Source organism: Hyla sarda, chromosome 2 (assembly GCF_029499605.1).
Source record: "Hyla sarda isolate aHylSar1 chromosome 2, aHylSar1.hap1, whole genome shotgun sequence".
Classification (NCBI taxonomy): Eukaryota; Metazoa; Chordata; class Amphibia; order Anura; family Hylidae; genus Hyla; species Hyla sarda.
Window position 1 is genome coordinate 303,822,734 of NC_079190.1, and position 26,005 is coordinate 303,848,738.

The following is a 26,005-nucleotide window of genomic DNA, read 5'->3' on the forward strand; positions in this document are numbered from 1 at the left end:
AGCAGGGGGCCAGTTCACAGTCCCTCAGACTGTTGGAGGGCCGGACTATATAAAAAAAAAAAAAACTATGAACAAATTCCTATGCACACTTATATATCTTATTAGTGGACTATCCCTTTAAGTACGCAGCACAGTTCCCCCCACATTAAGTAGGCAGCATAGTTCCCCCCCATTAGGTTGGCAGTATAGATCCCCCCCACATTATGTTGGCAGTATAGATCCCCCCACATTAGGTTGTAGTTCCCCCACATTAGGGTTGGCAGTATAGTTCTCCCACATTAGACATGCAGTATAGTCCCCCCCCCCACATTAGGTTGGCAGTATAGTTCCCCCACTTTAGGTTGGCAGTATAGTTCCCCCCACATTAGGTTGGCAGTATAGTTCCCCCCACATTAGGTTGGCAGTATAGTTCCCCCACATTAGGTTGTAGTTCCCCCACATTTAGTTGGCAGTGTAGTTCCCCCCACATTAGGTTGGCAGTATAGTTCCCCCCACATTAGGTTGGTAGTATAGTTTCCCCACATTAGGTTGTAGTCCCCCCACATTAAGTGCAGTATAGGTCCACCACATTAGGTGCAGTATAGTTCCCCCACATTAGGTGCAGTATAGTTCCCCCACATTAGGTGCAGTATAGTTCCCCACATTAGGTGCAGTATAGTTCCTCACATTAGGTGCAGTATAGTTCCTCACATTAGGTGCAGTATAGTTCCCCACATTAGGTGCAGTATAGTTCCCCCACATTAGGCTGGCAGTATAGCCCCCCCCCCACATTAGGTTGGCAGTATAGTGCCCCCCACATTAGGTGCAGTATAGTTCCCCCACATTAGGTGCAGTATAGTTCCCCCACATTAGGTGCAGTATAGTTCCCCACATTAGGTGCAGTATAGTCCCCCACATTAGGTGCAGTATAGTTCCCCCACAGACTTACAGCCTCCAGCCCAACTTCAGTGCTCCGACCACCACTCCTCCGGTCCGGCCCTAGCAGTAGGTCCCGGGACCAGAGGAGTGGTGGTCGGAGCACCGAAGCTTACGTGCCGGGGTAACACTTACCAAGCTGGCCAGCGCACGTCCTGCTCGCTTCTCCGCACTCCGTTGTTATGGGCGCACGCACAGGACGTCAGTGACGTCCCTGCGTGCGCTACCTCCCGGCGGTCCTTGCGTTTTTAAAGTAAACGCGGGGCCACCGAGAGCACATCCCTGTGTCCCGAAAACATCTTTTGGGACACAGGGATGTCAGCGGCGGGCCGTATAAATGTTCACTGTGGGCTGAATTTGGCCTGCGGGCCGTAGTTTGAGGACCCCTGATCTAAGAGGTAGGCCCTTTATTTTTGAAAAAACCTAAGAGGCTTGTAATCTGTTATAATAGTGAAATGTCTTCCATATAAGTATTCATGGAATTTCTTTACTCCTGCCACAATGGCTAAAGCTTCTTTATCAATTTGTGCATAGTTTCTTTCTGTAGTACTCATTGCTCCTGAATAATAAGCAATTGGTGCTTCTTATTCTCCATTAACAGTGTGACTCAAAACTGCCCCTATTCCATAATGGGATGCATCACAGATTAGAGTAAGAAGCTTGTGTAGATCAAAATGCACCAATACCTTATCAGATGACAATAATTTCTTGGCATCCTCGAAGGCTTTGTCCTGAATTTGTGTCCAGTTTCAAACTGCATTCTTATCCAGCAAAGAGGTTCAGCAACAGTTGCTTTATCTTTTAGAAATTAATGCTGAAAAATCAGAAGACCCAAAAATGTTTGTAATTCGTTTTTTTTCTTTTTGGGAATTGGGGCTTCACAAATCGCTTTTTTGCATGTTGAATGAATTCCAACCCTGTATCCAAGGAATTAAACACTATTACCTCAAACACACATTTTTATTTTTTACATTTTAATCCAACATCTTTACATTTCTGTAATACTGTCCTTAGTTGATCAGCTAATACTTTTATAGAGTTTACCGCAATGAGGACATTTGTAGGTCATCCATAAAACTTTGAAAAAGTCCTGTAGCAATACAAACTCCAAACCGCAGGCGGGTGGCCTCAAATGCTCTTTTGTATGTAATAATTGTTTGAATATCAGCAGCTGCATCATCTACAACTAGTTGCTGGTAAGCTTGTGCTAGATCAGATTTAGCAAAAATTCTTCCTTTAGCTAAGGTACTAAGTATCTGACTGACAACAGGAATCTGATGCGGAAGATATTGGGCTTTGTTAATCCTACATTGCACAAATTCTGACTTCACCATTTGGTTTTAAAGCAGGGACAATAGGTGTAGCCCAAGTAGGGTGTTTAACTCTAATTAATAAACCTTGTGCCACCAAGCGATTCATTTATATATCTATTTTTGCACATAGAGGAAATGGAACAGATCGTGGTTTATTGGTCTTAAATTTGGATCTAGTTTAAAAGATATTGGTGGTTCTGTTCATTTTCCAAGACTTTCTTCAAACACAATAGAAAAGTCTTTAATGATATCCTGCAGATAGTCCACTTTCACATGGTGTATTTCTGTTAACAGAATACCTAGAGGTTCAAACCAATCTACTTCTAGTGAACTTGCACAATGACCTTTAGTGATGATTCCATAGTACACATTGACATGACACTCCCCCATTATTTCCACTTTCTGTCTATTGTAATATGTAAGTCAAAGATCACATGGTACTATAGGAGGACTATTTGTGGGCCATAATGTATGAAAAATTTCCTCACAAATCAAGGGATATTGCCATCCAGAATACACCTCCATTTTGCATGTTACTCCATTAAGTGTTAAGTCAGTATGCTTCTTATATCCTTTTTTGGAGTTTCTGTGATGTTGACAATTCTGAGGTAAATTCAGGAACCTCACTAGATATATAAACCTTATAGCAGTGACCCTTTTGTGGAGCTGATGTATCACTTCACTCTCTATTATATAGCAGATTTACATTTGGATTATGTACATTACCAGAAGACGTCTGTATATCTAGGGCTGGGCGGTATGGCCAAATATGTGTATTGCAGTATTTTTGTAACTTATGGCGGTTCCACGGTATATAAAGGTATTCCCCTCCCTCCCCCTCCCCCAAAATTAATTATTAGCCCAGGGCGGCACTGTCCCCATCGGGGTAAATACTCACGTCACCCGCAAGCGCTGCCCTCCTCTTCCTCCTGTTTGTTGCGGCCGCTGGCGCTGACACTCTATACTGTGCGGTATCCCTATGGCCGGGCTTCAAAAGGTAAACAAAATAAACTAACGCATGTTCCGACATCGGGTTTATGCTGGGGACGGGAACGTCGGACAGCCGTCAGCCTATCACCAGCCGCGGCTATGTTCCGCCTCGGCCGGTGATAGGCTGAGCCCACTGTCATGTAAGAAGCCGGCTTCTTACATGACAGTGGGCTCAGTCTATTACCGGTTGAGGCGGAAGATCGCTGAGGCCGACGATAGGCTGACGGCTCTCCGACGCTCCATTCCCTGGGAAGCAAGTCCGGACCGACGGGGAACGTGAGTTTAAAGTTTATTTTGTTTACCTTTTGCAGCCCGGGCATAGGGATACAGTATAGAGCAGTGGTTTGCAATCTGCAGACCTCCAGATGTTGCTGGCTGTCCGGGCATGCTGGGAGTTGTAGTTTTGCAACATCTGGAGTTTGAAGACCACTGGTATATAGTTTCAGCGCCGGCGGCCGCAACATGCAGGAGGACCAGGAGGGCAGCCAGGGGTGACATATGTGAGAAGTAGCGCTGGGCTGATAATTCATTGGGGGGGGGGGGGGGGGGTAGAACAGTGCTCGCGGGCCACATATGATTAGTTCCCCGATGGGGACAGAGCTGGGCTGATAATTCATTCCTGAGGGGGAGGGGCCAAACCGGTATTGCGGTATAGCTTAAAATTCATATCGTGCAGCACAAAAATGTCGGTATTTGGTATGAACCGGTATACCGCCCAGGACTATGTATATCTCTTGAATGAAGAAATGCCACCTCATAAGCCAGCACCTCCTCTTGTGCTGTAGCGAAGGTAAAAGGATAAGTCTCATGCTCAAAAACGTAGCTAAGTTTTAGATCGCGGGGGGTCCGAGCGCTGGGGCCACCCGTGATCTCCTGTTTGGAGCCCCCATGCGCTAGCACAGGAGCGCGTCACAAGCCCCACCCAAAGCGGAGGCCGCCACAACCCCTCCATATAGTTCTATGGGAGAGCTGTTCGGCAGTCTTCGGCTCTCCCATAGAACTATATGGAGGGGGCGTAGTGGCCTCTGCTTGCGGTTGGGGTTGTGACGCACTCCTGTGCTAGTGCTCGGGAGCTCCAGACAGGAGATTGCGGGTGGCCCAGCGCTCTGACCCCCCCACGATCTAAAGCTTATCCCCTATCCGAAGAAGAAGGAGACTTATCCTTTAAAGAGTACCTGTCATCAACAAAAACTTTTAATATGTTGTTCATAATCATTAATGGAGATATTGTAATATATCTTCATTAAAAAATATTAATATTTATACCAGTTTTTTCATTTTATACTTTTGGCCACTAGGGGTCACTCTTCTATGCCTGGTCTGCAAGCAGCATCCTATGCTTTTCATAGTAAGTGTACAGCTTTTAGGACTAATGCTGAAAGGGTTCTGGTCCTTCCACTGGAAGTTCAGTACTCTCAGCTCAGGACTCGCTCCCAGCCTGTGAGCTACAAGCCTGCACATGCCTCTCATATAACAGCCAGTCACCTCCCCCTGCTCTGTGTTCTCCCTGCCCCTCACCACACGTTATCTTATACATTGTATTATCTCACTGCACACCCTGCCCCCCCCCCCCCCCCCCCCCCCGACATTCATCTTAATCACTGCCTCTGTAATTGCTCCCTCAGCTCCTGGTTCTCAGCATTGACTTTTTAGTGCAGAGAGACACAGGAGAGAGAGAGACAGGCTGCCGTCCCTTCCCTGTACTTAGTCTGTATGCACACTGCAGAGCAGTGTTTCCCAACCAGGGTGCCTCCAGCTGTTGCAAAACTACAACTCCCAGCATGCCCGGACAGCTGTTGGCTGCCTGGGCATACTGGGAGTTGTAGTTTTGCAACAGCTGGAGGTGCCCTGGTTGGGAAACACTGCTGCAGAGGGAGAGCAGCATACAGGAAGACTGGCAGAAGCAGAGCCCCAGCTAGGCTTCATGTGACATCATGCCTGCCGGAACCCGCCTCCTTCTACCCCTCAGAAAGACAGTGCTCCTGAGCTAATGAAGAGGGATAAAAAAAGGTATTTCCACAGCGTTTTAAACCTCAATAAACACAGGGATAGGCATAGTTAGAGAATGGGGCAGATGGGGAGGGGGATCAGGGAAAGTTTAGATGATGACAGGTACTCTTTAAGTTTGGCTTCGCTAGTAATTTCCTCTGATGGGCCTCATCTCTCACACCACATAGAAGTCTGTCTCTTAAGAGTGACTCTAAACTGCTGGTAAAATTGCAGTTTTCTGACAATTTGTACAGTTCAGCTATGTAAGCTGCAATACTTTCACTGGGAAGCTGATTCCTTTGTTTAAAATGTAAAAACCTTACAGTTTCAGGTCGGGTAGGAGCAAAATAATTTTTTTAACACTGTAATGATTCCTCAAAAGAATAGTCATTGGGTTTATAAAGGGACATCAGAGAGCAGGCGATATCATATGTCTTCCAGCATATGAATTCCATAAAGAACGGATGGAAACATCGAATTCTTCCATATGACCGATGGTAACATTTTATAGTTGTATAAACTAAGCAGGATAGTTTTGACATGTACTAGAGATATGTCCAATGTTTTGTTCGATTGGGGTCTGAGTGTTAAGCCCCCGATCAATTGTTAGAATGAGCAGGGAGAAAAGCACGGCTGGCCGAGACAATCCAGTAGACGTAGATTGTAGGTTTGTCACTTAGTGAGCTCTTCTCCTAGCAATCTCTAGCTTTTGGTTGTGATCTGAACACTCAGGCCCGAAACAATCACAATTGTTCATTTTTAAAGTGACAGTGCCCATTTAACACTGTGATCAGCATTCAAGCAGTTAATCTTTAACCAGATGAACACTGGCTAGTAACCAAGTCTGTTGGCTCAGTTATTACAAGGCAAGTGCCAAGGTAAATAGTGGTAGCAAAAAGACAAGGGGAATGGAGAGCACTTAAATTAGTTACACAGTGACATAGTTGATTAGGTCATGAACAGTCGTATTTGGGTCATGTGAGGAGGGAATCAGATGACAAAGGTTCCTCCACAACTACATAGGTATACATGTGTTCTGTGCACCTACATATTCATTTATGTGTTAGGCTACATTCACACTGCCGTTTGTCTCCGGCAGTTTGAAGCCCATTATTTTAAGATCATAAATAGTGGGAGAAAAAATACTGCTTGCACTGTCTTTTTCTCCCGCTTGTCTCTCTGGAAATAGCGGCGCCCAACGGACCCCATTGACTATAATGGGGTCCATCTGGACCCGTTATTGACCGCTATGACCTGTCAAAATGACGGGCGTCAAATTCCCCCCAAAAATAAAAATATAGAGTTTGACGGCCATTATTAATGGGGCATAACGGTAGTGTGAAAGAGGCCTTAGAGAGATTTGATTTATCATTAACCTAAATTTTCATAGAAATGTTTTATTTGTAATATTATTCCTCTTACAGGTAAAGCATGGAAGTTGCATGCCTGCTAGTGTAGCTTTTATAGGTCTAAATTTATCTCTCACTTTGAAGTTCTTCCCAAACACTGTTTATCCATTTAATATTATTTTTTTACTTTTCTATGACCTTTCTTCATTGTATGGTAAATTTAAATGCATTTACCCTTTTAGCTCCTCCAACTCTTGAAGGAAGGTGCTCTGTCTCGAACAACTGCCAGCACTCAAATGAACTCTCAAAGCTCACGTTCTCATGCAATATTTACTATTCACCTGCATCAAACACGTGTTTTAGAATCTTCTCCGGTAAGTAATTAAAAGTTTCTTAACTTAGGTTTTTGTTTTGGTTTTACAGTTCCATCTATTTTCTACTGAATGTAACATAACAGGCTGAAAAAGATATCCCCCATCCCATTCAGCCTATTAACCTGCAGTGTTGGTCCAAAGTAATTAACATAAGATGCGGTTTTCCTTATTTTATTGGGAAATAAAATCTCCTCCCTTCCTAAATCTAGCAATCCTTTTAACTTTCTGGATCAATGATTCTTCTCCACATCTAGTAACTATAACCTGTAATATTATAACACTCTAGAAATGTTTTCAGTTCCTCCTATATCTTCCTCTGGCAGAAACTCCTTACTGTTCTTACAGCAAAAAAAAAATCCTTCTCTGTTGGTGTAGAAACGGGAATGTCCCATTGTTAGAAATAGATCATGAGAGATCTTTGTATTACCCTTTGATATATTTATGCAAAGTTATTAGGGCATCACTTTTATAAACTAAATATCCATAGTTGTCAGAGAATTTATACCCAAAAGGAATCAAAAGCCTGATCAAAATATTGTGTCAGCCATATTGTGGCCATTTTGTATGTATTCTAAGCAGGCCCAAGTGGCTTCATGAAAAGGCCAAGGTACCTCTTGTCCTCTTAGGTATTTATGGTCTTGTGATAAGACAAAGGGGTTTTGTTTACATTAGAACAGAGTCATGTCTGATCACCCCCTACAATAATGTCTGCTGGTGGAACAGAGGGGATGAGGTGAATGGAGAAACGGAGGGATGCATAAATAAATATGTATAGTCTCATGAATACTACTTATATAATACATTAAGGACTTAAGGTGTTTTTGTCATGTGTTCAATTGAATATTAGCAAAGACATCACACATGCCTATTCCTTCATAAACACATTGCATATAGCTATCTTATATATATGGTTTTCACTTAAGGGTATTACCCACAGCGTTTGCATTTGGGGAATTCCAATTTAGGAAGCATGACCTACAGATAACAGAACATGGTTTTAAACCAGATGTTGAGCCACATGGGTCAGACAAAGACAAGCTTAGCTCTCTAGAGGGCTCCACCATTTTTGTCCTGCATTAGACAAAGAAAGGTTATATACCAGAACAAAACACCAGTTGATTAAAAAAAATGTGTAATAAAATAACAATATTTTATTAAATGTTACATTAAAAATACAACATGTACAGCGCTCAGTAAAAGGACAGATTGCACTTTAGCCAAGAGAGCACACTATGGTTATGTCAATTCCATACAATTATATAAGTATTGCAGCACATAGGTGACTCCTAGGGTCACCACAAAATGGAGATGTTGCAGACAATATACACTAGTAACTAAGCAATAACCAAAATCATTTATCACTATCCTATGGAAGGGTAAGTGTGGAAGGGTGCCACAAAGTATAACCCCTATGGGACATGCACCCAAATCCACACTATTCTATATACTGTGTAAATCCGGTTAAACTGCTTACAAAAATGATGTTACAACTCACCCATGACGTGTGCTAGTGTGCGCTCACGGACCCCGAGCATGCTTTCGCATTGAACTGTTTGTTTAGATATTGATAGCAAAATCCTTCACCAAGTTAAGTGTTATAAAAATATAATTCCAACAGGAAAATTGATTTCAATTTTTTCCCCCTAAAATATAGTGCCCATCAGACACCATGTATATTTGTGCTTTCTCTTAAGGAAGTCTTACCAAAGTCATGTGTGGAAAAAAGTCCAGAACAGAATGATACCATATTTTTTATATGTTGGATCCTTAGATGGAATTTGCCCATTCTTGAAATTATGTGATGTATAGTGGTCAGAAGAGGGTGGAGTTTATTTAGCATTCTGTATTAATGTCTATGTTTAGATATTGCCCATCTTGATATCATGAGGTATCCTCTTGCAGAGTATATCCCTACTATCTGTATATGATATCCATCTAACCAAGTAACTGTTATGATATTGTAACATAGTTGCTTACAGTACTACACAATTGTATGTCTACTGTTATGTAGCTAATTAACATAAGCTTATAATGCTTTAATAATATCTTGATATATTCGTATCTAATCTATATTAATTTCTATATATCATTGTGTTTATTACTCATTAATGTTTATTACCTATAACCAATAAATCTGTATATTTTTATAATACTTGTGTATTAGTGTGTATTGCAAATTTACCTCCTTAATGTTAATGTCATCTTTTTAAAGAAATATCTGAGGTATTAGTCGACTCAGATGTGAATTATATGGATTATGTTTGTCTGCAATTCACCAGGTCATAATTTATGAAAATTTTGATAATTATTATTTTCATAAAATCACCATATTTTTTAATTGAGTTATGCATTTAAAATTAAGACAACACGGTTTAAATTTTCTGGATACAATACACCAACTTCATTTATTACTCTGGTTGCTTTTAATCCCACTCCAGATACATTATAAGGGAAGATTTTGTAAAAAATTTAATTTTACATGGCAGTCTTTAGCTTACCTGCGCTTGAGTTGGTTACTACTAATGTTTTTTTCCCCCCTCATTATCTAGCTATGATAAGCTCCCAAGCAGGTGCCCCAGGACAATGCGTGAGGCAGGCCCACATAAGCAGGAGCTTGTGTGGACCCCGTTCCTTAAAATTTGTGACCCACAGAGTGGGCTGTCCAAGAATCCAATTAACCCCTTAAGGAGGGACCCATTTTTTACCTTAATGACCAGGCTCTTTTTTTAAAATCTGACATGTATCTCTTTAACCTCTTAAGGATGCAGAGCGCACCTATGCATCCTGCGCCAGCTCCCGCGATATAACGCGGGGTTACCTCCGGGCGGCTAATTGTAGCCGGGACCCGGGGCTAATAGCTATTAACCCTGTAGACGTGGCGATCAAAGTTGATCGCTCCTTCTAAAATGTATAAAAATCATTCCCGGCAGCTCAGTCGGGCTGATCGGGACCACCGCGGTGAAACTGCGGTGTCCCGATCAGCTAGGACGCAAGCGGAGGGTCCCCTACCTGCCTTCGTCACGTCCGATCAGCGATTGATTGCTCTAAGCCTGAGATGCAGGCTTGAGCAATCAACCGCCGATAACAGGGATCAGTGCAATTCTATTGCTTAGCATTGAACAGTGCTGGCAATCAGTGTACTGCATCTTATTGCCCCCTATGGGGGCTATAACATTGCAAAAAAAAAGTGTAAAAAAAGGGATAATAAATGTGATTTAACCCCTCCCCTAACAAAAGTTTAAATCACCCCCCTTTTCCCATAAAAAAAAAAACATGTAAATAAATATAAACATATGTGGTATACGTAAATGTCCGCGTTATAAAAATAAATCATTAATTAAACCGCACAGTCAATGGCGTACAGGTACAAAAAATAGCGTATTTTTGGTCACATTTTATACCATAAAAAATTCAATCAATAAAAGGCGATCAAAAAGTCAGATCAAAATAAAAATTATACCCTTAAAAACTTCAGATCACGGTGCAAAAATGAGCCCTCATACATCCCTGTATGCGGGGAATTAAAAAAGTTATAGGGGTCAGAAAAGGAAATTTTAAATTTTCATGCATGTAGTTATGATTTTTTAACACAAGTAAGACAAAATCAAACCTATATAAGTAGAGTATAATTTTAATCGTATGGACCTAGAGAATAAAGATAATGTGTAAGTTTTTACCGAAAAATGTACTGTATAGAAACGGACGCCCACAAAAGATACAAAATGGCGTTTTTTTTCTTCAATTTTGTCGCACAATGATTTTTATTTGTTTCGACGTAGATTTTTGGGTAAAATGACTGATGCCATTACAAAGTAGAATTGGTGGCGCAAAAAAATAAGCCATCATAGGGATTTTTAGGAAAATTGAAAGGGTTATGATTTTTAAATGGTAAGGAGGAAAAAATGAAAGTGCAAAAACTGAAAAACTGAGTCCTTAAGGGGTTAAATGGCAATAATTTTAGGATGCTTTTTCTGAGCGGAGCGAATTTTCGTGACATATTGTACTTTATATAAGTGGTGCATTTTTTAAAATATTTTTTTTATGGTGTACACTGTGCGCTAAAAGTGATGTCATATTTATTCTGTGAGTCGGTACGATTATGGTGATACCCATTTTATATAGCTTTTTATGTTATTTTTCCTTTTCTGAGCAAAATTCTTTTTTTTCCCCTTTTTTGTGTGGTCATTTTCTGACAGCTATAACTTTTTTATTTTTCGTGAGGGAGGGCATATTTTTTGCGGGACAAGCTTTACTTTTGATTGGTATCATTTTTGCGATACATGCTACCTTTTGATCTTTTTTATTTGTATTTGTACCAAAATTGGCAAATTTTGCGCTTTTGTGTTGTTGTTTTTGTTCGCCGTGTAGGATAATTGACATTACAGCTTTATAGTACACGTGTTTACGCATTAAGGTAGCTAGTCTGTGAATGATTTGTGTTTTTATTTTTTGTTATGATAATACAGGGCTTTTATTAGGAAAAAGGGATTTATTTATAGTTTTTTACACTTTGTACTTTTATTGAAGAACCTTTTCTATTTTTATATTTTTTTCAATTTTTACAGGTTATACTATGCTGCAAAACATTTGTACTGCAGCACAGTATGACCTGATGAGCTGCACACACTACAGCCTGTGCGATCCAGCCTGTGGCTGGATCTCACAGGCTTCTGTAGCAGGCAGACAGAAGGTCATCATCTGATCTCTTGCTGCCATAGCAAACAACATCCCAGCGTGAAAACATGTCGGGGGCTGGGACGTATGCATACACCTATAGCGAGAAGGGGTTCCACTCAACACTCCTCACAAATACATACTTTTTCAAGATTGGAATTTTGTAAATGTAATCCAGGCTCAAACCAGTTTTCATGCCCAGCTCTTATTTGCTCAGAACCCTTTTTCATCATCTGCTAAACCCCACAGGTGGATCCGTGTTGATGCATTGGAGTTGATGAGATTTTGGGGCCTTGTGCAGAATATCAGGCTAAAGAATCCAAAGTTTAGGCAGTATTGTAGTGGGGATATTTTGTATAATACCCTGTATGCCAATGACACGTACACATTTTAAATCGAATGTAAATTTCTGCATAAGATTAGGAATGTAAGTTTCTTGCTAAAAATATTAACCCCTTAAGGACTCCGTTCTTGCACTTTAGTTTTTTCCTCCTTACCTTTTAAAAATCATAACCCTTTAAATTTTCCACCTAAAAATCCATATTATGGCTTATTTTTTGCATCACCAATTCTACTTTGCAGTGACATTAGTCATTTTACCCAAAAAATCTCAGCGAAACGGAAAAAAAAATCATTGTGCGACAAAATCGAAGAAAAAACGCCATTTTGTAACTTTTGGGGGTTTCCGTTTCCACGCAGTGCATATTTCAGTAAAAAAGGACACCTTATCATTATTCGGTAGGTCCATATGGTTAAAATAATACCCAACTGATATAGGTTTGATTTTGGCGTACTTCTGGAAAAAATCATAACTACTTGCAGGAAAATGTATACGTTTAAAAATGTCATCTTCTGACCCCTATAACTTTTTTATTTTTCCACGTACAGGGCGGTATGAGGACATGTTTTGCACCGTGATCTGAAGTTTTTATCGGTACAATTTCTGTTTTGATCGGACTTTTTGATCACTTTTTATTCATTTTTTTATGATATACAAAGTGACCAAAATACGCTTTTTTGGACTTTGGAATTTTTTGCGCGTACGCCATTGACCGGGCGGTTTAATTAACTATATATTTTTATAGTTCGGACATTTACGCACTCGGCGATACCACATATGTTTATTTTTATTTACACAGTTTTATTTTTTTTATGGGAAAAGGGGGGTGATTCAAACTTTTATTAGGGAAGGGGTTAAATGACCTTTATTAACACTTTTTTTAAACTTTTTTTTTCAGTGTTATAGGTCCCATAGGCACCTATAACACTGCAAACACTGATCTCTTACACAGATCACTGGCGTGTATTAACACGCCTGTGATCAGTGTTATCGGCGCTTGACTGCTCCTGCCTGGATCTCAGGCACGGAGCAGTCATTCGTCGATCGGACACCGAGGAGGCAGGTAAGGGCCCTCCCAGTGTCCTGTAAGCTGTTCGGGACACCACGATTTCACCGCGGCGGTCCCGAACAGCCCGACTGACTAGCCGGGATACTTTCCCTTTCACTTTAGAAGTGGCGGTCAGCTTTGACCGCCGTTTCTAAAGGGTTAATACTGCACATTGCCGCGATCGGCGATGTGTGGTATTAGCCGCGGGTCCTGGCCGTTGATGAGCACCGGGACCGACGCGATGTGATGCGCAACCCCGCTTCATAACGCGGGAGCCGGCGCAGGACGTAAATATACGTCCTGCGTCGTTAAGGGGTTAAACAGAAAAACTTTCAGCTCACCACATGCCTATTCTGAATGGAGGATATGTCCTATTGCAGGGAGCACGGAAGATAAAGCCAAGCCATATCCTTGGTTATTCAGCAATCCAGAAACAAAATTCAAGGGCTCCAGCTCCACAAAAATGGTAGTTAAAAAATTCTAATTTTTATTCCAAAATTGCTTTAAAATCCAAAAAGGACAAAGACAAACATAATGTGCTATGGTGAGTTAAAAACCCACGCCCACCAATGCGTTTTGAACAATAATGTTCTTAGTCATGGCATGAGACCCTCACACTCTGCATGGTTTTTATATACTGAAGTGTTCACCTTTGTTAGGCTGGGTCCACACTACGTTTTGTCCCATACGGGAGCGCATACGGCAGGAGGGAGCTAAAACCTCGCGCTCCCGTATGTAACCGTATGCGCTCCCGTATGTCATTCACTTCAATGAGCCGACCGGAGTGAAACGTTCGGTCCGGTCGGCTCATTTTTGCGCCGTATGCGCTTTTACAACCGGACCTAAAACCGTGGTTGACCACAGTTTTAGGTCCGGTTGTAAAAGCGCATACGGCGCAAAAATGAGCCGACCGGACCGAACGTTTCACTCCGGTCGGCTCATTGAAATGAATGACATACGGGAGCGCATACGGTCACATACGGGAGCGTGAGATTTTAGCTCCCCCCTGCCGTATGCGCTCCCGTATGGGACAAAACGTAGTGTGGACCCAGCCTTAAAAAGAGAAGCTTGTTGGACATTAGTATTTTATACTGGGTGTCCATTGAGTGTGAATTACAGGAACGATCCAATATATATTTATCAATGTTTTTACAGTGGATATGATTTTTTTCCATCGATTTTTTTAAACTTTGCTGAATTGGGTCTTGTGTATATACAGTGAATGTACAGTTTTTTTTCCAGTGTTTCTTTAAGCTATGTTGAATTACTATTCTTGAATACAATTTAAGTCCGCTTTCTTCTGGGATAATTTATTACAAGTCCTTCCAGTTGGAAGGAGCTCCACCTGTAGCAGGTGGAGCTATGTTTGTATAAGGGTGAACACCTCAGTATATAAAAACCATGCGGAGTGTGAGGGTCTCATGCCATGACTAAGAACATTATTTTTCGAAATGCGTCGGTGGACGTGGGTTTCAACTCACCAGAGCACATTATGTTTGTCTTTGTCCTTTTTGGGTTTTAAAGCATTATAAAATAAAAATTTGAATTTTTTAACTACCATTTTTGTGCAGCTGGAGCCCTTTAATTTAGTTTCTGAATGTAAATTTCTGCATAAGATTGGGAATGTAAATTTCTGCATGCTACTGCGGTTTTTCAGCCAAAACTAATTATGTATTAAAAAAAAATAGGAACTATTAAGGAAGATTTACTTCTTCTTCTTCCTGCTGGATCCACTTTTGGCTTTGGCTTAAAACCAGCAAGGACAACTTTCCAGAAAACTGCCAAGTAGAAATCTGACCCAACAAATTTAATGCAATGTGCCTGTCCAAGATAAGCCCAAGTATGAAGATGAGAGCGCTCAGAGGCTAAGAGCCGCTTTAGCACACACCTGTGTGCTTCTTCCGGCCTCACTTGCGTCACTGCGCTTCATCGAATATATCCGGTTAGGAGCAATCCTCATTCAGAAAAAATGGGAAAAAACTTTATTAGATATATACAAAAGTCAAAAATCTAGAGAAAAATATAAAAAATACAATAATATTCGATATCCTAGAACAGAAGAGTTACAAAAAAGGAATAAGGTCTATTCTATCATTAAGACCTGCAGGACCCTGTGCATCCACCTGTAGGATCCAGCGTGCCTCCCGTTCTGACAGGTGGCTATGCCGATCACCACTAGGGGGAATTCTAACTCTCTCCAATCCAACAAACTTCATCACATCAGTGTTGCCTCCATGTTCATTTCGAATATGTTCGATAAGTGTTATCGCTCTGATGCCTGTCTTAACAGAATACATATGTTCTCCGCATCAAACTGCTAATGGTTGCTTTTTCTTCTAAATATAATATCTTTAGCATGGGCAAATAATATAATAAACGACATAGGTTGATTTGCATGTAATAAGTTCCCGGACTTCGTGATGGTAACCACCAAGGTTGCATGTGCCCTTGTTCACATTAAAGCGACTGAATTCACAATCACCGCATTTCTTGTTGCCTTTAGGAAAACCTTTAGTTAACCAATTTTCTTTTTGAGTTTTTTGGTTAGATTTTTTTTTTACATTTGTATAATCTTTAATTGTTTTATTTCTTCTATATGTTATTATAGGTTTCCTATCCGCGACTTCTTTTAATTATGGGTCTTGTTCGATCATGTACCAATATTTCCTTATGGTTGCGTTCACACAGGTATTGATTTGCGTATTTTTTAAAGAAAAGACAAACCTTTTTTCAAAATTTTTCTTATTCTTTTTATTCTGTGAACCCATCAATAGATCTATCCTTGGCATTTTTTCAACTTTATCATAAGCGGCATCTATCACATGTGAAGGATATCCTCTCTGTTTTAAAAGTTTTTTTTAAATCTTCCGCTTGAATCAAGTATTTATTGTTAATACTATTTCTTTTAAGGCGGATAAATTGACTCAGAGGGATTCCATTATGGACATGAAGGGGATGTGAGCTCGAGTAATGCAATAAAGAGTCTTTTGCTATAGATTTTCTATAGCCTTGAATTTCTAAATTATTGTCCTCCACTATTAGGCTGCTTTCACATTATAAAAATACTTCCGTTATGAACACCCATTATAAAAAGCCTGGAAATCGGCAGTTATACGGCTGGTACAAAATCACTAACGGCCGTTAGAAAATCCCATTATAGTCTATGGGATTTTTCTAATAGCCGTTTTAACCCCTTATCTCCCGTTATTAATAACAGACGTTATTTTGTGACGGGCGAATGAACGGGAGAATTAGTGCATGCACTATTTCTCCCGTTGCTATCGTCTCTCGTTGCTATTGGCCAGGGGGGTGAGTCTGCGATTTGTGCACCTTAGGAAGTAGGTACCATTTGGGCTTAGCAGGGTTAGTTGGCAGAAGACTATAGATCTACTGATGGGTTCACAGAATAAAAAGAATAAGAAAAAATTAGAAAAAATTAAAACCTGTGTGAACGCAACCATAAGGAAATATTGGTACATGATCAAACAAGACTCAGAATTAAAAGAAGTTGCAGATAGGAAACCTATAATAACCTATAGAAGAAATAAAACTATTAAAGATTATATAAATAAGAAAAAAAGATCTAACAAGAAAACTCAAAAAGAAAATTGGTTAACTAAAGGTTTTCCTAAAGGCAACAAGAAATGCGGCCATTGTAAATTCTGTCACTTTAATGTGAACGAGGGCACATGCAACATTGGTGGTTACCATCACGAAGTCCGGGAACTTATTACGTGCAAATCAACCTATGTAGTTTATTATATTATTTGCCCATGCCAAATATATTATATTGGGAAGATAAAGTGACCATTAGCAGTTCGGTTCAGAGAACATATGTATTCTGTTAAAGCAGTCATCAGAGCGATAACACTTATCGAACATATCCGAAATGAACATGGAGGCAACACTGATGCGATGAAGTTCGGTGGATTGGAGAGAGTTAGTTCCCCCTAGTGGTGATCGGTGTAACGGTCTGGACTGGTGGCAGGAGGTGGATCCACTGGACCAGAGGAGTGATGGCGTGGGCTGTACTGGGGAAACGGAGTCTAAGGAGCTACTGGTCTTCACCAGAGCCCGCCGCAAAGCGGGATGGTCTTGCTGCGGCAGGTAGCCCCCAGGTCGTTCCACCCGGTAGCGACTCAACTCCTCTGGTTGCTGAGATAGACACGGTACAGGAGGAATAGGCAGAAGCGTAGTCAGACGTAGCAAAGGTCAGGGCAGGCGGCACAGGTAAAGAGGCGATAGCCACTGGCAACAGGTCAAGGCAGGCAGCATGGGTTCAGAGGCGATGGTCACAGGCAATGGGTCGACAACAGGCAGGGAAACACTATAACAATAAGGAACGCTTTCTCTTGGCACAAGGCACAAAGATCCGGCAAGGACAGGAAGGGGCAGGGAACATTTATAGGTCACTTTGGGCCAGGCACCAGTCAATGGTGAGCTGGCCCTTTAAATTTCATGAAGCCGGCGCGTGCACCATAGAGAGCGGGGACGCGCACGCCGGGGAACAGAGAAGACATGTGGAGCCGCAGGTGGTAGGGGACAGCATCGGGATGCGGCGCGTGTGCGGGGACCTCCCGCCACGCTAACCGCATCCCCATCGGGGATAACTCTGCGCTCCCGGTCAGCGTGTCTGACCAAGATGCGCATGGACACTGCGGGCCAGAGGCATTGAGCGCTGTAACAATCGCCATAGCCACCTCTTAGAACGGGAGGCACGCTGGATCCTACAGGTGGATGCACAGGGCCCTGCAGGTCTTAATGATAGAATAGACCTTATGCCTTTTTTGTAACTCTTCTGTTCGTATTGTATTTTTATATTTTTCTCTAGATTTTTGACTTTTGTATATATCTTTTTTTCAACTGTAAATTTTTATTCAGTTTTTCACAAAAACAATACAAACAGGTGTAAACAGGTGGGGGTCACACCCCAATGAGAAGGGATAAACAAAAGCTATAAAAAAATATGAGGGAACATAGTACACAGTCAGAGCAGAAACATGGTGAAGTGAAAATCAGTAGACATTCGTATCAGTTCCAAATTATAGCAACATGGTGAGGGTGGGGGAGAGGGAGGTGAAAGGGGGATGGAGGGAGGGGGGACAACAACAGTCAACATCGGGGAGGGGGAGAGGGCACACACAAAAACATTACAGTAGGGAGAAACAAAAGAGAAAGGAAAGGGAAAGAAAGGAAGAAGAGCCAGAAGAGGTATGAGTCAGGGAGGTCGCATATTCGTGAACCTGTCCCACGGGTCCCATATTGAAAGAAATTGCAGAATGGAGTTATTCAGGGAAGCAGTAATGGACTCTAAGGAGCAGATATCCCTTATCCTAGATATGAGCTCATCCTCAGATGGGGGGGAGGTTTGTTTCCAATGCTTAGCAATCAAGGTCTTGGCCGCAAGAACAACATGTAAGAACAACTTGAATGGATGCTTGGCCAAGGTTCGAGTTGACAGGTGTAGTAGGTAAACCAGGAGATCCAAGGGCACTCCAACCCCCAAAATCTCTTGAATCAGACCCTGTACCTTCCCCCAAAACTGAGTAATCATTGAGCATGACCAAAATATATGATATGTATTACCTAACCCTACCCCTCAAATCTCCAACACTGAGGCGGAATATCAGGGTTTAATCTATTGAGCAGGACAGAAGTGTGGTACCAGCCATTGAGCATCTTGAACTGTGTCTCTTTGTAAGCCGTGCAAATGGAGGCCTTAGAGGCCCTATCCCAGATCACCCGCCACTGGGGCAATGAAATGGTAGTGTGAAGGTCATCCTCCCAATGCCCCATATAGAGATGAGAAGGGGGGTTACCCTCCGGGGGGGGGGGGATTAAATGGGAATAAATGCTCGAGAGAAGTCCCTTCGTCTGGGGCCCACCCCTACACAACCTCTCAAAGCTTGTGGGGAGCGACACAGTCAGAGTTTCCCACACAAAACAGACCCCTCGAACCCCACTCCTTCACCATATGAGAAGTGCCTCCAGGGAGAAAGGCCGGGTGGTATAGGAAAGACTGTATCGGGGAGAAGGAGGAGAGGAGCCTAAAGCGCCTAGTGCAATAAGTCCAGACATACTGGGAAAAGGACATAGGGCCCAGAAGAGGATGAGCAGGAGGAAGAAGTGGAAAGGACCATAAAAAGGCATTAGGGTGTACCGGCGCCAGCCAGAGTTTTTCAAGCTCCATCCACTTACTATATGCCCAGTGAGTAGACCAAGCGGCCAGGTGGCGCAGGTGGGCCGCTCAATAGTATTTCACGACGTCAGGTACCCCGAGTACAGTCAGAGCAAAAACATGGTGAAGTGAAAATCAGTAGACATTCGACATTCATAGTAGTCATGAAGGAGGTGAGAGATAGAGTCAGGATGGTACAGGAGAGTACCAGTAGAGTCCCTCAGAGCAGAAGGTGCCTGAGCTACCGCACGGTCCCTTAAGCACCTAGCCAGCATGGTGTGCGCCTTGTTGCCTTTTTCATAAAACCGCTGTTTAGCATGGATTATGGAGAGCCAAGTCCCCCAATTGTGACCGTGCAGCAACCAGGCATCTCAAGACCGTGAGGGAGGGGGCAGTGAGTAGGAGAGCTTCCAAAGCAGCAATTTGTGCCTTAAGTTCCCAGGAGCAGAGCAGGGCATTAAGTTTCAGCCTAGAGCCCAAGGCTATACAGTGACCTCTGACCACAGCTTTGTAAGCCTCCCACAGGATAGCCGGAGAGGACACAGAGCCTTTGTTGTCAGCAGTACTCAGTAATGCTGTTCAAGATCGAGTCCCGGGAAGAAGGGGTTTTGAGCAAGGAATCGTTAAGCCGCCAGTGACAGCAACGCGGGGAAAAGAGAGAAAAGGAAAAAAGGACAGGGCGATGATCAGACCAGGAGATAGAAGCAGTGGAGAGCATATGCACCAATGGGAGATTACTGAAAAAATAATCAATTCGCGTATGGAGTTGTCGGGGGGAGAGAGTAAAAGGAAAAAGAGCAATCAGACTGGTGGTTAATACGCCACACGTCGTAAAGCGCAGCCGAGCGGACCAACCGTCGAAAAAGGGTAGAGAGCCGTATCTGGGAAGGGGGAGGCTGACAGCCCTTCAGGGAGTGCCGGTCGACCGACGGAGAAAAAACTAGATTAAAGTCCCCTACCAGCAGCCAGGTCGAGGGCGGGTAGGTACGCAGGCGCTTCAGCACCCAACGAAGGAAGGGGATCTGCGCAGAGTTAGGAGTGTAGATGTTACAGAGGAGCATAATGCTGCCCCCGAGGGAACCATGTATAATAAGAATCCTCCTTGCCGGATCAGTATAAGTGGAGGAGACTTGTAGGGGACAGTGTCGTGATATTAACCCCTTAAGGACCAGGCCATTTTACACCTTAGGACCAGAGCGTTTTTTGAACATCTGACCACTGTCACTTTAAACATTAATAACTCTGGAATGCTTTTACCTATCATTCTGATTCCGAGATAGTTTTTTCATGACATATTCTACTTTGTTATTGATAAAATTTTGTCGATACTTGCATCAATTCCAAAATTTGATGAAAAAATAGAAAATTTTGCATTTTTCGAACTTTGAAGCTCTCTGCTTGTAAGGAAAATGGATATTCCAAATCATTTTTTTTTATTCACATATACAATATGTCCACTTTATATTTGCATCATAAAATTGAAGCCCTCTGGTGTCTTCCAAAAGTAAAAACACGTCAAAGTTCAGCAGCAATTTTCCAATTTTTCACAAAATTTCCAAAATCACAATTTTTCAGGGACCAGTTCAGGTTTGAAGTGGATTTGAAGGGTCTTCATCTTAGAAATACCCCACAAATGACCCCATTATAAAAACTGCACCCCCCAAAGTATTCAAAATTTAGCATTTTAACCCTTTAGGTGTTTCACAGGAATAGCAGCTGTTACGCCGAGCGCTCCGGGTCCGGCAGCGTTTACCTGCTCGCAGCATCCCGGTCAGACCCGCTGACCGGGAACGCTGCGCTAGTGTCTCTGGCGGGGATGCGACCCGCGATGCGGGACGTGCCCGCTCGCGGTTCGCATCCCAGCCTGCTTACCCGACCTGTTCCCCGTTTGGCCAGTCCCGGCGCGCGTGGCCCCGCTCACTAGGGCGCGCGCACGCCGGCTCTTTAAAGGCGATTTAAAAGGGCCAGTGCGCCACTGATTGGCGCCTGGCCCAATTAGTAACTTCACCTGTGCCTTAGCCTATATTACCTCACTTCCCCTTCCCAGTATTGCCGGATCTTGATGCCATTGTGCCAGTGAAAGCGTTTCTTGTATGTCCCAAGCCAGTGTTCCAGACCTTCTGCCGTTGCCCCAGACTACGATCCTTGCTGCCTGCCCTGACCTTCTGCTACGTCCGACCTTGCTCTTGCCCAATCCCTTGTACCGCGCCTATCTCAGCCGTCAGTCGGGGTAGAGTCGTTATCAGGTGGAACGACAGGGGGGTTACCTGCCGTCCAAATCCATCCCACTTTGCGGTGGGCTCTGGTGAATACCAGTAACCCCTTAGACTCCGTTCCCCTGGTACGGCCCACGTCATCACCCCACTGACACAGAGGATCCACCACCAGTATCCTCACAGTACCCGGATCCTGACAGTAGATCCGGACATGGATCCCGCTGAGGTCCTGCTGCCAGTTGTCGCTGACCTTACCACGGTGGTCGCCCAGCAGTCTCAACAGATAGCGCAACAAGGACATCAGCTGTCTCAACTGACTGTTATGCTGCAACAACTTTTACCACAGCTTCAGCAACCATCTCCTCCGACAGCTCCTGCACCTCCTCCGCAGCGAGTGGCTGCTTCCAGCCTCCGCTTGACCCTGCCGGACAAATTTGATGGGGACTCTAAACAATGCTGTGGTTTTCTCTCGCAATGTTCTCTGCATTTGGAGATGATGTCGGACCAATTTCTCACAGAACGGTCAAAGGTGGCTTTCGTGGTTAGTCTCCTGTCTGGGAAGGCCTTGTCATGGGCCACACCGCTCTGGGACCGCAATGATCCTGTCACTGCCACTGTTCAGTCCTTCTTCGCTGAGGTTCGTAGTGTCTTCAAGGAACCAGCTCGAGCCTCTTCTGCCGAAACTGCCTTGTTGAACCTTGTCCAAGGAAATTCTTCTGTGGGCGAATACACCATCCAATTTCGTACCCTCGCCTCTGAATTATCTTGGAACAATGAGGCCCTCAGCGCGACCTTCAAAAAAGGCCTATCCAGTAACATCAAGGATGTGCTGGCCGCACGAGAAATTCCTGCCAACCTGCATGAACTTATCCATTTGGCCACCCGCATTGACATGCGTTTTTCCGAAAGACGCCAGGAGCTCCGTCAGGATATGGACTTTGTTCGCACCAGGCGATTTCTCTCCCCGGCTACTCTCTTCTCAAGTCCACTGCAATCTGTTCCTGTGCCTTCTGCCATGGAGGCTATGAAAGTAGATCGGTCTCGCCTGACCCTACAAGAGAGGACACGCTGCCGCAATGAGAATCTATGCCTGTACTGTGCCAGTACCGAACACTTCCTGAAGGATTGTCCTATCCGTCCTCCACGTCAGGAAAGACGCACTCCGATTCCGCACAAAGGTGAGACAGCTCTAGGTGTGAACTCTGCTTCTCCACATCTTACTGTGCCTGTGTGGATTTCTTCTTCTGCTAACTCCTCCTTCTCAGCTGTGGCCTTCTTGGACTCAGGCTCTGCAGGAAATTTTATTTTGGCCTCTTTCGTTAACAGGTTCAACATCCCAGTGACCAGTCTCGTCAGACCACTCTACACCGCTTCAGTCAATGGGGAAAAATTGGACTGTACTGTGCGTTACCGTTAATGTGCATTGGACTACATCACGAAAAAATTTAATTTCTGGTTCTCCCTAACTGCACTTCTGAAATTCTCCTTGGCTTGCCTTGGCTCCAACGCCATTCTCCCACCCTTGACTGGACCACCGGGGAGATCAAGAGCTGGGGTTCTTCTTGCCACAAAAAATGCCTCACGTCTGCTCCCAGCTCCGTCAGTCAAACCCCTGTGACTCCTCCTATACCAGGCCTTCCCAAGGCCTATCAGGACTATGCCGATGTTTTTTGCAAAAAACAAGCAGAGACTTTGCCTCCTCACAGGCCTTATGACTGCCCTATTGATCTCCTTCCTGGTACTACTCCACCCCGGGGCAGGATCTATCCTCTGTCTGCTCCTGAGACTCAAGCCATGTCGGACTACATCCAAGAAAATTTAAAGAGGGGATTCATCCGCAAGTCTTCATCCCCTGCCGGAGCGGGGTTCTTCTTTGTCTCAAAAAAAGACGGTTCCTTACGGCCGTGCATTGATTACCGCGGTTTAAATAAAATCACTATCAAAAACCGCTATCCCCTGCCTCTTATCTCGGAACTGTTTGACCGCCTTCGTGGCGCTAACATCTTCACCAAATTGGACTTAAGAGGTGCATATAATCTCATCCGCATCAGGAAAGGGGATGAGTGGAAAACTGCATTTAATACCAGAGACGGACATTTTGAATATCTGGTTATGCCCTTTGGGCTCTGCAATGCCCCCGCTGTCTTCCAGGACTTCATGAATGAAATATTTCGGGATTTGTTATATACCTGTGTTGTGGTTTACCTGGACGACATTTTGATTTTTTCTTCTAGCCTCGAAGAACACCGCCGCCATGTCCGCCTAGTGCTCCAGAGACTCCGTGAAAATCAATTATATGCCAAGATGGAGAAATGTCTCTTTGAATGCCAATCTCTTCCCTTTCTAGGTTATCTAGTCTCTGGCCAGGGACTTCAAATGGACCCAGACAAACTGTCAGCCGTTTTAGATTGACCACGCCCCTCTGGACTCCGAGCTATCCAACGCTTCTTGGGGTTTGCCAATTACTACCGACAGTTTATTCCTCATTTTTCCACCATTGTGGCTCCGATTGTGGCCCTAACCAAGAAGAATGCCAACCCTAAGTCCTGGCCTCCCCAAGAGGATGTGGCATTCAATCACCTCAAAACTGCCTTTGCTTCTGCTACCGTACTCTCCAGACCTGATCCATCAAAACCCTTCTTGCTGGAGGTGGACGCCTCCTCGGATGGAGCCAGAGCTGTACTCCTACAAACAAAATTCTACCGGACATTACTTGTGGTTTCTTTTCCAAGACCTTCTCTCCGGTGGAGAAAAATTACTCCATTGGTGATCGTGAACTTCTGGCCATTAAACTTGCCCTCGAAGAATGGAGGCACCTGCTGGAGGGTTCCAAATACCTGATTGTCATCTACACGGATCACAAGAATCTCTCGTATCTCCAGTCTGCCCAACGTCTGAACCCACGCCAGGCTAGGTGGTCGTTGTTTTTTGCCGTTTTAACTTCGAGATTCATTTTCGCCCTGCTGACAAAAACATCAGGGCTGACGCCCTTTTTCGTTCTTCTGATGCTTCCGAAGCGGAAGCCCCTCTGCAACACATTGTACCCCCTGAGTGCTTGATCTCCTCTGCTCCAGCTTCTATCAGACAAACACCTCCTGGTAAGACTTTCGTCCCTCCACGCCAGCGCCTCAAGATCCTCAGGTGGGGGACACTCCTCGCACCTCGCCGGCCATGCTGGTGTCAAGAAGTCCATCCAACTCATCTCTCGTTTATATTGGTGGCCTACCCTGGAGGCAGATGTCGCTGATTTCGTTCGGGCCTGTACAGTTTGTGCCGGGACAAGTCTCCTCGCCAGAAGCCTGCCGGTCTCCTTCATCCTTTGCCTGTTCCTGAGCTACCATGGTCTCAAATTGCCATGGATTTTATTACGGACCTGCCTTTATCCCATGGGCATGCTGGGCGTTGTAGTTCTGCAACAGCTGGAGGCACACTGTCTGTAAATACTGCCCCGTATTTAATGTGGGGGAACTGCCGCCTACCTAATGTGGGGAATCTGCCGCCTATCTAATGTGGGGAACTGACACCTATCTCATGTGGGGAACTGACGCCTATCTTATGTGGGGGACTGCCGCCCTGCTGCCTATCTAATGGGGGGGGGGGGGGAGGGGGGACTACCGCCTATCTAGTTGGCAGATTTACCTACAGGGTCAACTCTCTCCGAAAGGGCCCTCCCTACTCAAGTCACCTATTACGGTTCGGGGCATTATAGGTCTTGGAAAAATGAGGAGCCTGAAATATTTTTTCCGACAGGTTCTACAGAGAGGAGTCGTAGCCGGAAGACATCATCATGATGGAGGAAAAAGGAAAGTGACTGATTCCAGTAAGAGATGTAACTGTGTGTAATCTCATTTAAGGTCTATTGTGGTAATGATGGTGGTTGTTGTCAGTCATCTGATGCAACTGTATTTAATCTCTTATATATGTTCTATTGTGGTAATGATGGGGGTTGATGTTAGTCTGTGCGAATTGAACGTCCTCCTAAACTTTGATGACAGACTGACAACGTTATTGCTGTTAAAGGAAAATGGTCACCCGTTCGCCCGCACTATAACCCGATACACCGGGTTATAGTGCGGTTGAACAGGAGACAGATGCGGGGTCTCAGACTGCTATACTTACAGTCTGGATCCCCAATCCTCCAAAGGTCCCCCTCTTCCAGCGCTGACTTGCGCTTTGAGGCAGGCCCGCCGGCTAGAATGAAATATTTATAAGCGCCAGTCACGTGAGCGCTCAGTAGGCATGAGCGCTCACGTGACCAGCGCTTCTGAATATTTAAATCCAGCCGGCGGGCCCGCCTCAGAGTGCAAGTTAGAGCTGGATTTAAATATTCATAACCGCTTATCACGTTAACGCTCGTGCCTACTGAGCGCTCACTTGACCAACGCTTATCATTATTTAAATCTAGCCGGTGGGCCCACCTCAAAACGCAAGGAAAAAACGCAAGGAAAAAATCACTATAGCAAACATATGCTGCTCTGGACAGTTCCTAAAATGGACAGCAGAGGTCAGCAGAGAGCACTGTGGTCATGACATCAGAGGAAATGCATTTCTTTTTTGGATTTCTCTTTAGTATACAGCCCCTAAAAAGTACTGGAAGGATTAAGATTTTTTAATAGAAG

At 43.9% G+C, this 26,005-nt stretch overlaps 1 protein-coding gene across 5 annotated transcripts in view; it reads left to right on the forward strand.

The window, feature by feature from the left end:
- Window positions 1-26,005, forward strand: part of KIF21B (kinesin family member 21B) — a 768,527-nt gene that overhangs the window by 27,614 nt on the left and 714,908 nt on the right. For all 5 annotated transcript variants that reach the window (XM_056557611.1, XM_056557612.1, XM_056557613.1 and 2 more), the window contains exon 5: window positions 6,799-6,930. In XM_056557611.1, coding sequence (XP_056413586.1) covers window positions 6,799-6,930 — 132 coding nt within the window. The remainder of the gene's footprint in view (window positions 1-6,798; window positions 6,931-26,005) is intronic.